This window comes from Saccostrea cucullata, unplaced genomic scaffold (assembly GCF_032062105.1).
Source record: "Saccostrea cucullata isolate Sc308-1 unplaced genomic scaffold, CSIRO_AGI_Scuc_v1 ctg8, whole genome shotgun sequence".
In the NCBI taxonomy this organism is placed as follows: domain Eukaryota; kingdom Metazoa; phylum Mollusca; class Bivalvia; order Ostreida; family Ostreidae; genus Saccostrea; species Saccostrea cuccullata.
In genome coordinates, this window is record NW_026940997.1 from 593383 (window position 1) to 607814 (window position 14432).

The window sequence follows — 14432 nt, forward strand, 5'->3', positions numbered from 1 at the left end:
TTGTTATTATGTTAGCCAGGTACATGAACTGTTCAAAGTGACAAGTAAAGAAGCAACACATTGATGGATGGTACTATAGTATGTACTGTAATCCGGTGTTGAACCAAGATCCAATATGTCAATATTTTGTTTACACATGGAACAATGGAAAGAGGAAAATACATCTTTTAATTCATGCAATAAGAATGTATAATGATAGCTTAATATATGCAATTTATATATATATTTTCATTTCATGCACAGTTGCAAACTGATCCGAAATTTAAATTGGCCAACACAAAGTACAGGTACTGCGAGAACTGAGCGCACTAAATGCCCCCTCCCCCTTCCGCTTTGATCATATTGGCAAAGTCCATGTTTTGATCCATGAGAGTGTCAGACCAAGAAGTAAAATAGGATATCACAATGGCATTATGTAATAAAGAATCTGTAAACGTTTCATTTAAATTTATTCAGTGATATAGGAGGAGTTGCGGATAAGAGATCGGTGCCCTTCAATATTATAGAAAGAATGGGATGTCGATGTTCTGCTATGGAATTCTAAAAACATGTGTCGTACCAAAAAATAAAATAGATCCAAAATTGTATTTTGTCATAAAGAATCTGTGAAAGTATCCTTTAAATTTTATTCAGTGGTGTAGGAGGAATTGCGTATAACAGATGGGTATCATTCAATATTACACAAAGAATGGCAGGGCCCAATTCTTGATATGGAAATCTTAAGATATGTGTCGGATCCAAAAGTAAAATAGGAGACCCTGTGCACAATTGCAAAGATTCTTTGAAAGTATCATTCGGTGGTATTAGTATAAGATGAGTTGTGAATAAGAAATGGGTACCCCGCGTAACAGACGGACGGACGTACAGATGGACATCACGATCACTATACACCCGCAAACTTTCCAAACGGTGGGCGAATTTCACGTTATATTCGTGTCCCTGAGCCAAATATGGTTTCAAATTAAAAGAATTTTTAAAATGTACTCATTTCATTCAGAGTGCAAAGGAGGTTGGGAAAGTTTCCAATGGTTGATTGATTCATTGTATGTTGTTTAACAACCCTCTCGAGAATTTTTCTCTCGAATGCAGACGCAACAAAACACTTGCCGGTGAAGAGTTACAAATTTTGTCTCCACATCATACAGTGGGATTCGAACCCGCGACGTAAGGACCAACTCCTTACTTCGTGACTCTAGAGCAGACGCTCTAACCACTGCTCCAGGCGGGCCACAAAAAAGTTTCGACAAAAAAAATTTCCAATGGAAACTATCCCCAAACACTTTATATGGCTGAATTTTATTCAAATTTAGTAGGGAGGTTCTACATAAACACACACACACACAAACAAACAATCCACAAACCAACAATCGAATTTAAAAAATGGAGTTTGTCTCCCAGTTAATTCGATATGCAAGAGCATGATCTATGGACGCCCAGTTTCTGAAATTAGACAAGCTACTGAAAAATAAGTTCATAAAACAAGAACATCAAAACTTTCGTTTTTAAGTCAGAATTTTGCAAATTCTTTAATCGATGTAATAATCAGCAAGCACATTAACATTAAAATTTTCAACCAATGTTTCATTTAACGGATCATGGCAAGGGACACACGACGGGAGTGATCGACAGGGGATGCTTACTCCCCCAGGGCACCCTGTCCCAACTTTTAAGTTTTTAGAGGTGTCTGTGTTTGCTTTGCTCCTTGTTTGTATTGTTCAATGGACTTTTGATCATGATTGCTATTCGTTATCTTCGTTACCTGATCCCACCTCTGATGTTTCGGAGGTCCGTGTTTGCTCTGCTCCTGTTTTGTATATTTGTTTAATGGACGTTGAGATTGAATACTGTTCGTTATTTCCATATCCTTACTTCATATTTCATCAAGGAAAGTCTGATTTCGCAATGTATAAAGTGCGTTGAAAATGCGGATCCCCGCAGAAGAAAAGAAGGCATTCATTTCTTATCTATACAGGTATTTCAAGAAGTAGGCAGATATGAATATTGTTGCGAAAAACCTTCTCTGTAAGTTGTTATAGCGATAAATGTTTACATGGTTTATTATTCTGTTGTAATTTCAGGTTTTACATATTGCTTTCATATTTTAGTTTTACTAGGCCTTTACTCCGTCACCACAAGGTGTGTTCAAGGTAGGTACAACTACACTGTATCACTCGACAAATTGTTAGTACTTTACTCAAATTGTTTTACTGTTACAGGAAAATTGGTAACATTTTCATTCATGATATACCTAATCTTTTACGTGAGACCAATCACAAATTGTTGCGGACAAGTTGATAAACATTAACAGTAAGACAATATATTCTTCAGGTTTGACGTGCCTGAGATGTTCTGACGTTACTGAACCCAGACTCTGTGATAAAATAGAACACTGTAATGATGGAGAGGTGAGATCTAGTCACGTTGTAAGGTAGTCCACACTCTGTAATTACTTAGAGTTGGGATCTAGTCCCGTTGTAAGGTAGTTCAGACTCTATAATGAAGGAGAGGTGAGATCTAGTCCCCTTGTAAGGTAGTTCAGACACTGTAATACAGTCCCATTGTAAGGTAGTCCAGACTCTGTAATGATGGAGATATGAGATCTAGTCCCATTGTAAGGTAGTCCAGACTCTGTAATTACGGAGACGTGTGATCTAGTCCCATTTTAAGGTAGTCAAGACTCAATGAGAGGTGATATCTAGTCCCATTGTAAGGTAGTCCAGACTCTGTAATGATGGAGACGTGTGATCTAGTCCAATTGTAAGGTAGTCCAGATTCTGTAATGATGGAGATATGATATCTAGTTCCATTTAAGGTAGTTCAGACACTGTAATGATGGAGAGGTGAGATCTAGTCCCATTGTAAGGTAGTCCAGACTCTGTAATTACGGAGACGTGTGATCTAGTCCCATTGTAAGGTAGTCCAGACTCTGTAAGGATAGACAAGTGTGAAATAATACCATTGTAAGGTAGTCCAGACTCTGTAATGATGGAGACGTGTGATCTAGTCCCATTGTAAGGTAGTCCAGACTCTGTAATAATGGAGACGTGGGATCTAGTCCCATTGTAAGGTAGTCCAGACTCTGTAATGATGGAGAGGTGAGATCTAGTCCCATTGTAAGTAGTCCAGACTCTGTAATGATAGAGAAGTGAGATCTTGTCCCATTGTAAGGTAGTCCACACTCTGTCCCACACTCTGTAATGATGTAATTACGGAGAGTAATGATAGAGAAGTGAGATCTTGTCCCATTGTAAGGTAGTCCACACTCTGTAATTACGGAGATGTGTGATCTAGTCCCATTGTAAGGTAGTCCAGACTCTGTAATGATGGAAATATGATATCTAGTTCCATTTAAGGTAGTTCAGACCATGTAATGGTGGGGAAGTGAGCTCTTTTCCATTTAAGGTAGTTCAGACGCTGTAATGATAGGGACGTGAGATCTAGTACCATTTAAGCTAACATCATTGTAAAGTAGTCCGGACTCAAACATTCTACACAATGATTAAAACCTTACTTTGACAGGTGTGCGCAGTACAACAGTACCGAGCAGATAACGGAGACATTGGATACTGGACTGGATGTTATCCCAAACAGGTCTGTCTACTTAAGACAATGCTTTACTCAGTATTTTCTAGAGGATTGCACGAGATCTTTGAGGCTACTAGTATTTTAGAGTTTCATCGTAATAATTTTTGTTAAAATGTTGATTCGATCTTTACTGCGCTGGTAGTTTCTATTTTATATGTGTGATTGTTGACTGTATATTTACTTGTAATTTTGAGGAATGTACAGCTGTGGATAATAGAACAGTTGTGACCAAGAAACGAAGTCAGTACATAGATGGCGTGGTCCAGTGTCGAGACTGCTGTACATCAGATATATGTAACGCCTACGGATGTGGGTCCCCAAGTGAGTACATTTATTTATTGATAAATATGGTGGTAATCGCTTCCAGGTTCCCTCTGCATACATCTTAGAAATAATACAATAAATGCAATTATTTATCAAAGCAGTTTATACCAATGAACTGAACATAATTATGAGGTGCCATATTGGTATTTGTTGTCATTTAGTGATATTCGCCTATTCGAATAAGTGTAATCACCTTTTCGAAAAGGTGATATCACTTATACGTATTTGCAAAAGGTGATATCTCGATCCTATTTGGAAAGGTGATATCACGCATTCAAATTTAGTAGATAATATCACCTATTTGAACAGGTGATATTACTCAATTTTATTTATCTCTTTTTATTCTAAGCTCTCTGATTGGCTCAAACTTGATCACATGATCAAGTATATAACAGCATATAGACTTGTGTTACTATTTATAGATTCTTAAAAGCATATAGACTTGATGTTTCTTAAAAATGGAAATAATCTATCTGAAACAACAAATTAAAGTGCTGACTTCTCAACACTTATAGCTAATATAACTTGGAAACTTTCTGGGAAAAAAAATAGATCAATTTTTCATTATGATGCTCTGTAATGATAAGTTGTATTTAACAAAATATTTTTCCATGAATTATAATAAACCAAAAGTAGTCTTTGAAATTACATTCACTAAATTACTAGATCAGTAAAAATTAATCACGGGTAGGATAAACAGTTTTTTTTTTAATTTTAGTCTTTGTTTATTTTAAAAAAATGTCAGAAAAAACTTGTGGCTTGTTCAAATTATTTTCAAATATGGTTTTGTTAATTTCTTACAAAAAATAATATAACAAATGTAGCCCTTTCATTCGGTCAATCCATAGATATATCGACTTCTTAGGAAAGCATTTTGACCTTACACTTCGTGTTTGGTCAATGTGCTTTTCTATGAAGTCGATATATCTATGGACCGACCTCTGAAAGACCAATACATGTATTTATATATTCGAATAGGTGATATGACCATGGATTGGTGATATGACTTATTGAAAAGTAATACTAGTAAATAATACAATCTATTCAAACTGGTGATATCACCTTTTACATTTCTTACAACGTTGAATAAAATGAACAATATGCATGTATTAATATCGCCAATTAAAAAGATGGTATCACCTATTCAAACATGTGATATCTCTTAAAGGCGGTAAATACAATAACAGCTTCCATATAAACGTTCTGTAATAAATATATATCCCTGGGGCAAGCCGTATTATTTTTTAATGTACGAATGCTAAATTGTTTGATATATTATAGGCATGATGTCAATTTTCCTTTGAAATAAACACAGAGACATATATTTTAAAGTTATATTTGTGCAAACTATATACAAGCTTTGCTTTATAATTCATTCAAATCTTTTGATAATTGAACGTTACAATACTTTTAAAAAATATTTTTTTATCAGAATACCCCGACACCAGAGGGCCTATTTGTTTTGATTGTGAGGACGTGACGGATCCAGCTGATTGTCATAACATTACCCCGTGTAGTCTCAACCAAGTATGTAATATACAATTGTTCTGTTGTCCTAAAGTTTTTGAGAACTATTACATGTAAACTTATCAGTACTGTTTTCTCCTACGTCAATATATCTATATCAATAAATTACTTGAATTCTTACTCACACTTTGTTATAGTCATTATTGTGGAACACATTTGACATCTTTTTTAGCTCACCTCAGCCGAAGGCTCAAGTGAGCTTTTCTGATCACATTTTGTCTGTAGTCCGTCTGTCTCTCTGTCTGTCTGTCTGTCTGTAAACTTTTCACATTTTCGACTTCTTCTCAAGAACCACTGGACCAATTTCAACCAAACTTGCCACAAAGTATCCTTGGGTAAAGGGGATTCAAGTTTGTTCAAATGAAGGGCCATGCCCCATCCCAAGGGGAGATAAATAATAATTACTGAAAATTAATGACAATTTTCAAAAATCTTCTTCTCAAGAACCACTTGGCCAGGAAAGATGAAACTTATGTGGAAACATCCTCAGGTAGTGTAGATTCAAGTTTGTTCAAATCATGACCCCCGGGGTAGGGCGGGGCCACAATGGACGACCAAAGTTTTACAAAGGAATATATAGGTAAAAATCTTTAAAAATCTTCTTAAGAACAGCAAAGCAATGTTTGGTCATATTTATATGGAAGCATCCTCAGGTAATGTAGATTCAAATTTGTTCAAATCATGACCCCTGGGGGGTAGGGCGGGGCCACAATGGACGATCAAAGTTTTACATAGGAATATATAGGAAAAAATCTTTAAAAATCTTCTTCTTGAGAACAGCAAAGCCATGATTGGTTATATTTATATGGAAGCATCCTCAGGTAGTGTCGATTGAAGTTTGTTCAAATCATGACCCCCGGGGGTAGGGTGGAGCCACAATGGACGATCAAAGTTTTACATAGGAATATATAGGAAAAAATATTTTAAAATCTTCTTGAGAACAGCAAAGCCATGAATGGTCATATTTATATGGAAGCATCCTCAGGTAGCGTAGATTCAAATTTGTTCAAATCATGATCGCTGGGGGTAGGGCGGGACCACAATGGACGACCAAAGTTTCACAAAGGAATATATATGATATAGGAAAAAATCTTTAAAAATCTTCTTCTTGAGAACAGCAAAGCCATGAATGGTCATATTTATATGGAAGCATCCTCAGGTAGAGTCAATTCAAGTTTGTTCAAATCATGACCCCCAGGCGTAGGGCGGGGCCACAATGGACGATCAAAGTTTTACATAGGAATATATAGGAAAAAATATTTTATAAATCTTCTTCTTGAGAACAGCAAAGCCATGATTGGTCATTTTTATATGGAAGCACCCTCATGTATTGTGGCCCATGGGCCTCTTGTTTTTATTGTAACCCAAGATTACCAAAAGAGGTGAAGACACCGAACAGTATCTAGATAAATTAAAAAAAACAATACAATTATGTGAATACTGTTCCCGGAAATCACTGAGGTGGGATCAAGTTGTCAAGGAGGATTCAGCACTTAAAAGCTAGATCATGCTAAATAACTCATTAAAACGATTGTCATCCCTACTCCCTAGATATCATTTTGTTAACTATATTATTCTCCAAAAGTAATTTTAATTTGTCTTAATATGCAAATATAATGTGTAATTTTATTTCGTGCGACAACAACCATTTCTAACAAACTCTACAGGTACCATAGACACTTTTTTGACAAAGCTTAAATCACACAAAAGTATGTGAACAATATAAAAGCACCATTTCTGACTCCTTTAACACATCACCTTTTCATTTTTCTGTTTGTTCTTCTTAAGTAATTGTTCTCAGTGCTCTGCACATGAGTTGTATTATCTATATGATGGATCAACTTTAAAAAAAATCCATGTTTCTATCCAATCAGTTTAAAATCCATATCAGATGTTCTTCTTAAAACTTCTCCACTTCAAAACATTCCGTCTTCCCATATCACTTTCAGTTCGTAGATTCCCTTCTGTTGTCATTTGCTGGATGCATGACTGTATTAGGCCTTTTGTTAGTGGCTGCACTTTCATGCAGAAATCCCATTCTATGTCTAAGGCCAACCTCTTTCTGCCAGTATGTTGATTTTCAGTCATTTGCACTTCTTTTTCTTTCTTCAACACTGAAGCCTCTCTCCACTTGGTACTGATAAGGAATCAAGAGAAGGACGTGACAGTAACAGTAAAAAAAGGGTAGCAGAACGTCTTGGTTTGTTGACTGACACACTTTGTAGTGAAATGCAGAGGTTCAAAGTATACACACACATTCAATATATCAAACCAACTTAACCACTACAGAACCATCAAGCAAAATCTAAACCAAAATGAAGTGTTGATACAAGTTGATTTCGCTGAGAATTCCCAATGCAATCTCTCCAAAGAAATCCAAAGTATGCATTTCGGGGCATCGCAGCAACAAATCACATTGCACACAGGAGTTTATTACACAAAAGTTTCTTGCAGCCTCTGACTGCTTAGACCACAACCTGAGTGCTATATGGGCATGTCTTGACACTATGTTGGACAAGATTATGGTTGAAAATAAACAAGTGGAAACAATTCATTTCTTCAGTGATAGTCCTTGCAGCCATTACTGCCAAAAAGGAATTTGTTTATAATTTTAAAAGAAATGTGAAGAAGATGATTACAAGCTACGTGGAACTTTCACGAAAGTGGCCATGGGAAAAGAGTACCTGATGGTGTTGGTGGTTCAATGAAAAGAACAGCAAACGATGTAGTTATTCTCGCGAGAACGTAGCCAAAACAAGTGATGCATTGTGGATTACTTACTGCAGCAAAAAATTCTATCGAATGAATGTGCAGTAGTCCGAATTTTCTCTCTCTTCGCCCAGGCGTTGCTTTAAGAGCTCGCAGTGACGACGTCACGAAACGACGTTCGCTATTACTCCTGCGTTGAGCAGACGCTCTAACCACTGCGCCACGCTGGCGACCAGTGAGGGTTCTGTATTGTGCCAACGTCTACAGTGCCAAGACTGATCTGCGATACACCATGCACTAAATAGATGTTATTGAAAACTAGGTACAGTAGTATCCCATGTTGATTGACCCATAATTTGAACTTTATAGGTATATAACTCATTTTTTATCCACAATTTTCATTTCTTCATATCACCTTCAGTCGTGGAAGTTTAAAGATAGGGCGATCATTTTGTAATCGGGAGGTAACATTTTGTTCCTTGTTCCCGGCCCGACGTCAAACACCAGATGCTAATGTTAGTTATGACTCTTCGCTAAGCGCCCGGCTTAAGAGGTGAAAGTCACGGGTGTTTGGGATAAAATACCGAGGTTCTGTATCACGGTAGGCGTTGGCACGATAATAAACATACATTACTCAATGACCTCGAGTAAAGATAATAATTTGAAGCCTTTTACAGGTGTATGGTGACGTCTCACGAGAGAAAATATCTCATAAAAGACGTAAAACAACAATCAGTTATCCACTTGCTTACCTGAAGATTTCTTTCATTTCTTTCTGTCTTCTACTCATAGTTAAATTTTTTCACTAGTTTCTATTAGGAACATCAATCTTGCATTTTTCTTCTTCGTCACTTTTCAATTCTTTTTAACAATCTTTTATTGCTCACAAATGTGGTAATGATTCTAGTTCTTCTAGTATTAACTTCTCTTTGTTGTAACTGCCATGGGTGCTCTAACATGTGAGTGGTGTATTTATGCCTTCAACAACGACCCACTGCTTTTCTTCTCATTTGACATAACTCTCTTGCTAATCGTCACCCGCGTGGCGCAGTGGTTAGACCGTCTGCTCTAGAATCGCGAAGTAAGGAGTTGATCCTTACGTCGTGTGTTCGAATCCCACTGTGGGACGTGGATTCCGGTCCTTCGGATGAGACCGTATGAACCGAGGTCCCATGTCGCAGATGCTTGCACGAAAAAGATCCCTCACTGCTTAATTGCCCTGACTGCCGAGTGTAGGACAAAATTTGCAGCTCTCCACTGGCAAGTGATTGCGTCTCCGTATGAGTGGAAAAATTTTCGACGGTGACGTTAAACAACATACAGTCAATCAATCTTGCTTATAATTGCAGCTTAAACAGGATAGCTCAACTCAATGTATTTCATTGTATTCGAGAAGAATACTGTAAAAAGCCTTGCTGCCTACCGGCATGATACTGACCTTCTTAGATAAGTTTGCCTACCAAAACTCCATTCGCCTAATCTCTCCTGGATCTTTCTCTTGTTTCTCCAGATTGAAACTGATCTGAACTCTTTTTCATTATCTGTAACCCTGACTTTCTTGGTTGGCACTGGTTTCCCGAATAGAATTACACACATGTACATATATCTGTATCCCGGAGGAAAATGATACATGGCTACTTCTTCTGAGGGATTCTCCTTCTCTGGTCCTTTCTACAACACATCCCAAGTTCTGTCGATTGGGACAATCAACTCCCAACTTAGAACCATTTGGTCCTTCACCACTTTTTTCTCTCATTAACTGTCTTTCTACTTGTTCGACCTTTCTCTACAACCAGTTGGATATTCTCGCTATCTTTTCATATACATCTTCCTGTGTGTATCCTTCTCTCTGTTTCACCAATGGTTCTGTGTGATTCTGCATGAATTGCCAACGAATCCTTTTTTGCCACTGATCAGATAACTATTCCGGACCGCTTATTCATAATCTGATATTTCATGTGAAAATTATTTCTGTGTATAAATTTATACTGACAACATTTTTTCCCTGAAGTTTAATACAGCTAATAAACGCAATCACCAGAGTGTGCCTAGAGTAAAAACTACCCGGTACTCATTTAGGCAGTCTTAGCATGGACGATTCAATTGTGATGTTGTTAACATGCCTCATTTGCATTATCATATTAATGTTCACATTCAAACATTATGTCATAGATGTTATTGTCTTAAACATTGAGAATGATAATGTAATTTCTCTAATTTACAGAAATGTTTCATATTTGAAAGAAGAGTTTTTGGACAGAGATATTTCACGTCCAAATGTGAATCACTGATGGTATGTTTTTTTTTACTAAGGATAAAACAATCAGTTTACTGAAGAACTTTTCGTGCATAATTTAGAATGCTACATGAGTGTAACGTTTTCCAGGGTTGTCTTCCGCACTTTACGGGACCAGTCGTCGGCAGGAAGCGTGATTTATCAGGACTGTGTATCCACTGCTGTGACGGTGATCTCTGTAATGCCGACTGCTCTTCAGCATCAAATGCCACCGTCACCAAGCCAAGCAGTCCTAGTATAAACCAGATTTAATATGCATATCAACTATGACACTTAAAGAACTTATCCTATATAATATGATACTGGTCGGTGCAGTTATTGTCTGAAATAGGTTGAAATGAAATATTGAGATAATGAACAGTATTCAACATAAAGTCCATTTAAACAATACCCATCAGAGCAGAGCAAACAAGGGTCTCAAATAACACCAGAGGTGGGATCTGGTGCCATGGAGGAGTGAGGATTCCCTCCCGATCGGTCACTTTGGTTTGCTCCTTGTCATGATCTTGAACATCGTCGGAAACCCACGGGTGATCTTTACTTATCAAGACGAGATCATCCGTGGGTTTCCGACGATGGATCGTGAAAAACGGGAAAAAAATCCATACGCAATTCATTATAGCCTTACAAATAAAATGAAAAATTTCAGTCTGACTTAATGATAGATGTTATTTGCCGACAAGGTCATTGTATCGACAATAAAACTTGCGAAATGATGACTTCAAACAAGAGTCAAAAGCTTGCTACGTTTTAGAATTTGTTTATACGTAAAGAGCATGAAATTGGGCATGAAATATGATAAAGGTATATTGCTGCATAAGTATGAGAAGATGACAATTGAAATATCCAGTGTAGATAAGGTTATTCATTTTCAAAGGTTGGAAATGATAGGAAAGAAATAAAGATAACTGTTATCAATTTCATAAATCATATAAACAATACGAAAAGAACAGTTAACTCGACAAACTTGAACTTATCCCCTGGAAACACCAAAGATTGAAAATTTGTCTAATAAAAGAAACGGTGAACAAGCTCACATATCCCACGCTACCAAAACTCGACAATGCATTACCTAATGAATGGCACAAAAGTAATGGAATAGGAATTCCCTGGTAATATGCATATCTGCACACAGTGTACTTAATATCTGCAAACTTTTGGGTACGACAGATTTTGGACAGAGTTATGCCCCTTGGACTTAGAATAATTTCAATTTTTGGCAGTTTCCGTTCATTTTCTTTGCAGTGGTTGCACACACTGAAATGTTGAAATTTGGTATACAGATTTAACATATTTTCAACAAATTAAGCTCAACTTCTGTGTTCGGTACAATCAATTTTGGACAGAGTTAGTCCATTGGACTTTTAAGAATTTTAATTATATGGAAAAGGGGGGGAATGTGTTTCACAAACATCTCTTGTGAAAATTGATTTTTAATAATGGAACACATTTTCTTTTTTAAAAAACTGAAAAAAATAAAAGATTATAAGATTTGAAAATTTTGCAGGTATGCCTGACCACGTTGCCTTCCATGCAATAGCTTACAGTTACGCCAATCCTGGGGTTATAATATTTGATCATGTGGTAACAAATATTGGAAGCGGATACGACAACAGCTCTGGAATTTTTAAAGCACCAGCATCAGGATTGTATGTGTTTTCTTGGAGCATTGAGACTTATGGAAGGTTGACAGAGGGCGTTCTTCTATTGAACGGAAATGAGCAGGGAATGTCGAAGTCCCACCAATCCTCATCATACTACGATACAACTACCTCTTTTGCCGTCCTTAACCTTACGGTAAACGATAAAGTCTGGGTCAGAGTAAAAAGCGGGCGAGCAGAGGCGACGCATACCATGTTTTCCGGATGGATGATAAATTCAACAGGTTTTATTATCTAACATCTTTGAAATTAGTTAATTGGAACAAAGGTTATATTTCATATTTTCCATCTTTAATTATATTGCAAAAATAAGATGAGAATAATGATGAGCATTCGATGTTTTGAATTCTTCGTCTGAAATTTCTTCTCATGTCGAACTTTTATCTTTAATTTTTCATACAAGGCTTAAGAACGTGTCTTTTGTTCAGTTTTGTATGTTCAGTGTTTCATGAAGGTGAAACGGGATGAAAATTAACAACATGGAGTATTACAAATTTTTGCAACCTTTTAAATTTCTTTCGTTTTTTTTTTATTGCGAAAAAGATTTTAGTTATTTTTTCTTCTTTTTCATAGACAATTCAGCATTTTACACTTCTCTTTCGCATGATGTAACTGGTTCTCACATATTCTTCAACAAAAAAATCCTAGACACAGAAAATACTTACTCCACATCTAGCGGGAACTTCGTGGCGCCTCGTTCTGGACTTTACGTTTTTATGACGTCGGGACTTATCTATGGAAGTTACGAGTTCAGTTGCAAGTTTCACTACAGCAACAGTCTTTCTCAGCCAGATGTTTGGGTGGACTCGAGCAGCGGACAGTACGACAGCAGCAGTTATATGTCATTTGCCTGGCTGAACTCTGGTGACTCTTTGTATGTATATGGAAGTAGAATGGTTACAACCTCCATGTTCGCAGGGTGGCAGCTGACTGGCGAAAGAGGCGGTAACTCATTGTTTGACATTATAATTCCTCTTTTCAATATTTGCTTACCTTACTTAAGAGAATCGTAAACTTCAAATTCAACATTTAATTAAAGTTGTAGGGAATTAGTTTGAAATTGTCATATTTTGGTTAGCATGATAAAACGTTTATAAGTCAGAAAATGTTTGTGTGTATATTTTTTTGGATCTTTCATTTTGGGGGCTCCGATTCGAAGGTTTTCTATTTAAGGACACTAAAGAGCTATGTTTATTGGGTAGTTTTTTGCAGTTAGAGTGATTTGCCCTTTGATGTAAGAATAAAAAAAAAATTATTTACGTTTAATTACACAACTTATAATAATTAAAATACTTTTACCATTATATAACACCCAAGAGTAAGAAATTAAATAAATTATTTTCATCAATATTCTAAATGTAAGTAATCAACAGTGATTTCTGCTCACAAATAGTCCAATGTCTTTGAACATTTTCCCTGCGCAAATAAGGCACGTACCCTATGTTCTAAATGAATGAAAAAGTCTCAATATCCATATCTTTATAAGATATATTTTTCCCTGAGTCCAAAAACAGTTTCTGTAAGTGTTTAGAGCGTCCTTAAAAAGAAATATTCCATTCTTCCCAGACGTTAACTACTTGTACCATTGTTAGTCATACATGTAAGATACTAACAGATTTATCTTTATTTCATGTAGTGTCAAAGTCAACATATCCAGCTTTCCTTGCAAATCTAGGCAGTGACACTTCCAGAACTCCAATAGTGTATCGTACAACTTATGGTGGATATAGCCACGGCTACTCAACAAGCACAGGAATATTCACTGCCGATCGTGCTGGATTGTACTTGTTTTTGTATAATACAGAAGGCGACAGCCAGCTCGTACGTACTGCGCTGAGAGTCAACGGCGTTGAAATATTCGAAACGAGAGCAGACGGTCGCCATTCCGGTTATGACGACACTGCCGCTGTCACGGTGCTTCAGTTATCTTCAAATGATCAGGTCTCCATAGGAGTTAAATCTGGGACAGCTGATAGTGGGCAGACGCTGTTTTTTGGCATTCTTCTCTATGAAATTTGACTTTAATTTTACAGTTTCAATATGTTCTGAGATTGAATTATAAATTCATGAAACTTTGATCTTTTTTATTTGTTACTATATAAGCCAGGCACATGAACTGCTCAATGACAAGTAAAGGAGCATCACATTGATGGACGGTACTATACTAACTACTGTAATCCGGTGTTGAACCAAGATCCAATAGGTCAATATTTTGTTTACACCTGGAACATTGGAAAGAGGAAAACACATCTTTTAATTCATGCAATAAGAATGTATAATGATAGTTTAATATATGCAATAGTGGGAAACATATATATATATATATATAT

The 14432-nt window shown here is 36.6% G+C and overlaps 1 protein-coding gene across 1 annotated transcript; it reads left to right on the forward strand.

Moving 5' to 3' along the window:
* The first annotated feature begins 1926 nt into the window (after positions 1 to 1926).
* On the forward strand, positions 1927 to 14180 carry LOC134256817 (uncharacterized). Its single transcript, XM_062739479.1, has 11 exons — positions 1927 to 2022; positions 2106 to 2147; positions 2329 to 2405; positions 3520 to 3591; positions 3780 to 3906; positions 5342 to 5436; positions 10370 to 10438; positions 10532 to 10676; positions 11949 to 12326; positions 12676 to 13047; positions 13739 to 14180. Exons 1-11 carry the CDS (start codon positions 1995 to 1997, stop codon positions 14119 to 14121), a joined length of 1788 nt encoding a protein of 595 aa, XP_062595463.1. The 5' UTR covers positions 1927 to 1994; the 3' UTR covers positions 14122 to 14180.
* The last annotated feature ends 252 nt before the right edge of the window (positions 14181 to 14432 follow it).

Bases quoted from the DNA above. Each gene is read 5' to 3' on its own strand.
- LOC134256817 (XM_062739479.1), top strand. From the start codon at position 1,995: ATGAATATTGTTGCGAAAAACCTTCTCT. The intron at 10,439-10,531 runs GTATGTTTTTTT...AACGTTTTCCAG, and splicing joins CCAAATGTGAATCACTGATG to GGTTGTCTTCCGCACTTTAC. The intron at 12,327-12,675 runs GTTTTATTATCT...TCTTTTTCATAG, and splicing joins ATGGATGATAAATTCAACAG to ACAATTCAGCATTTTACACT.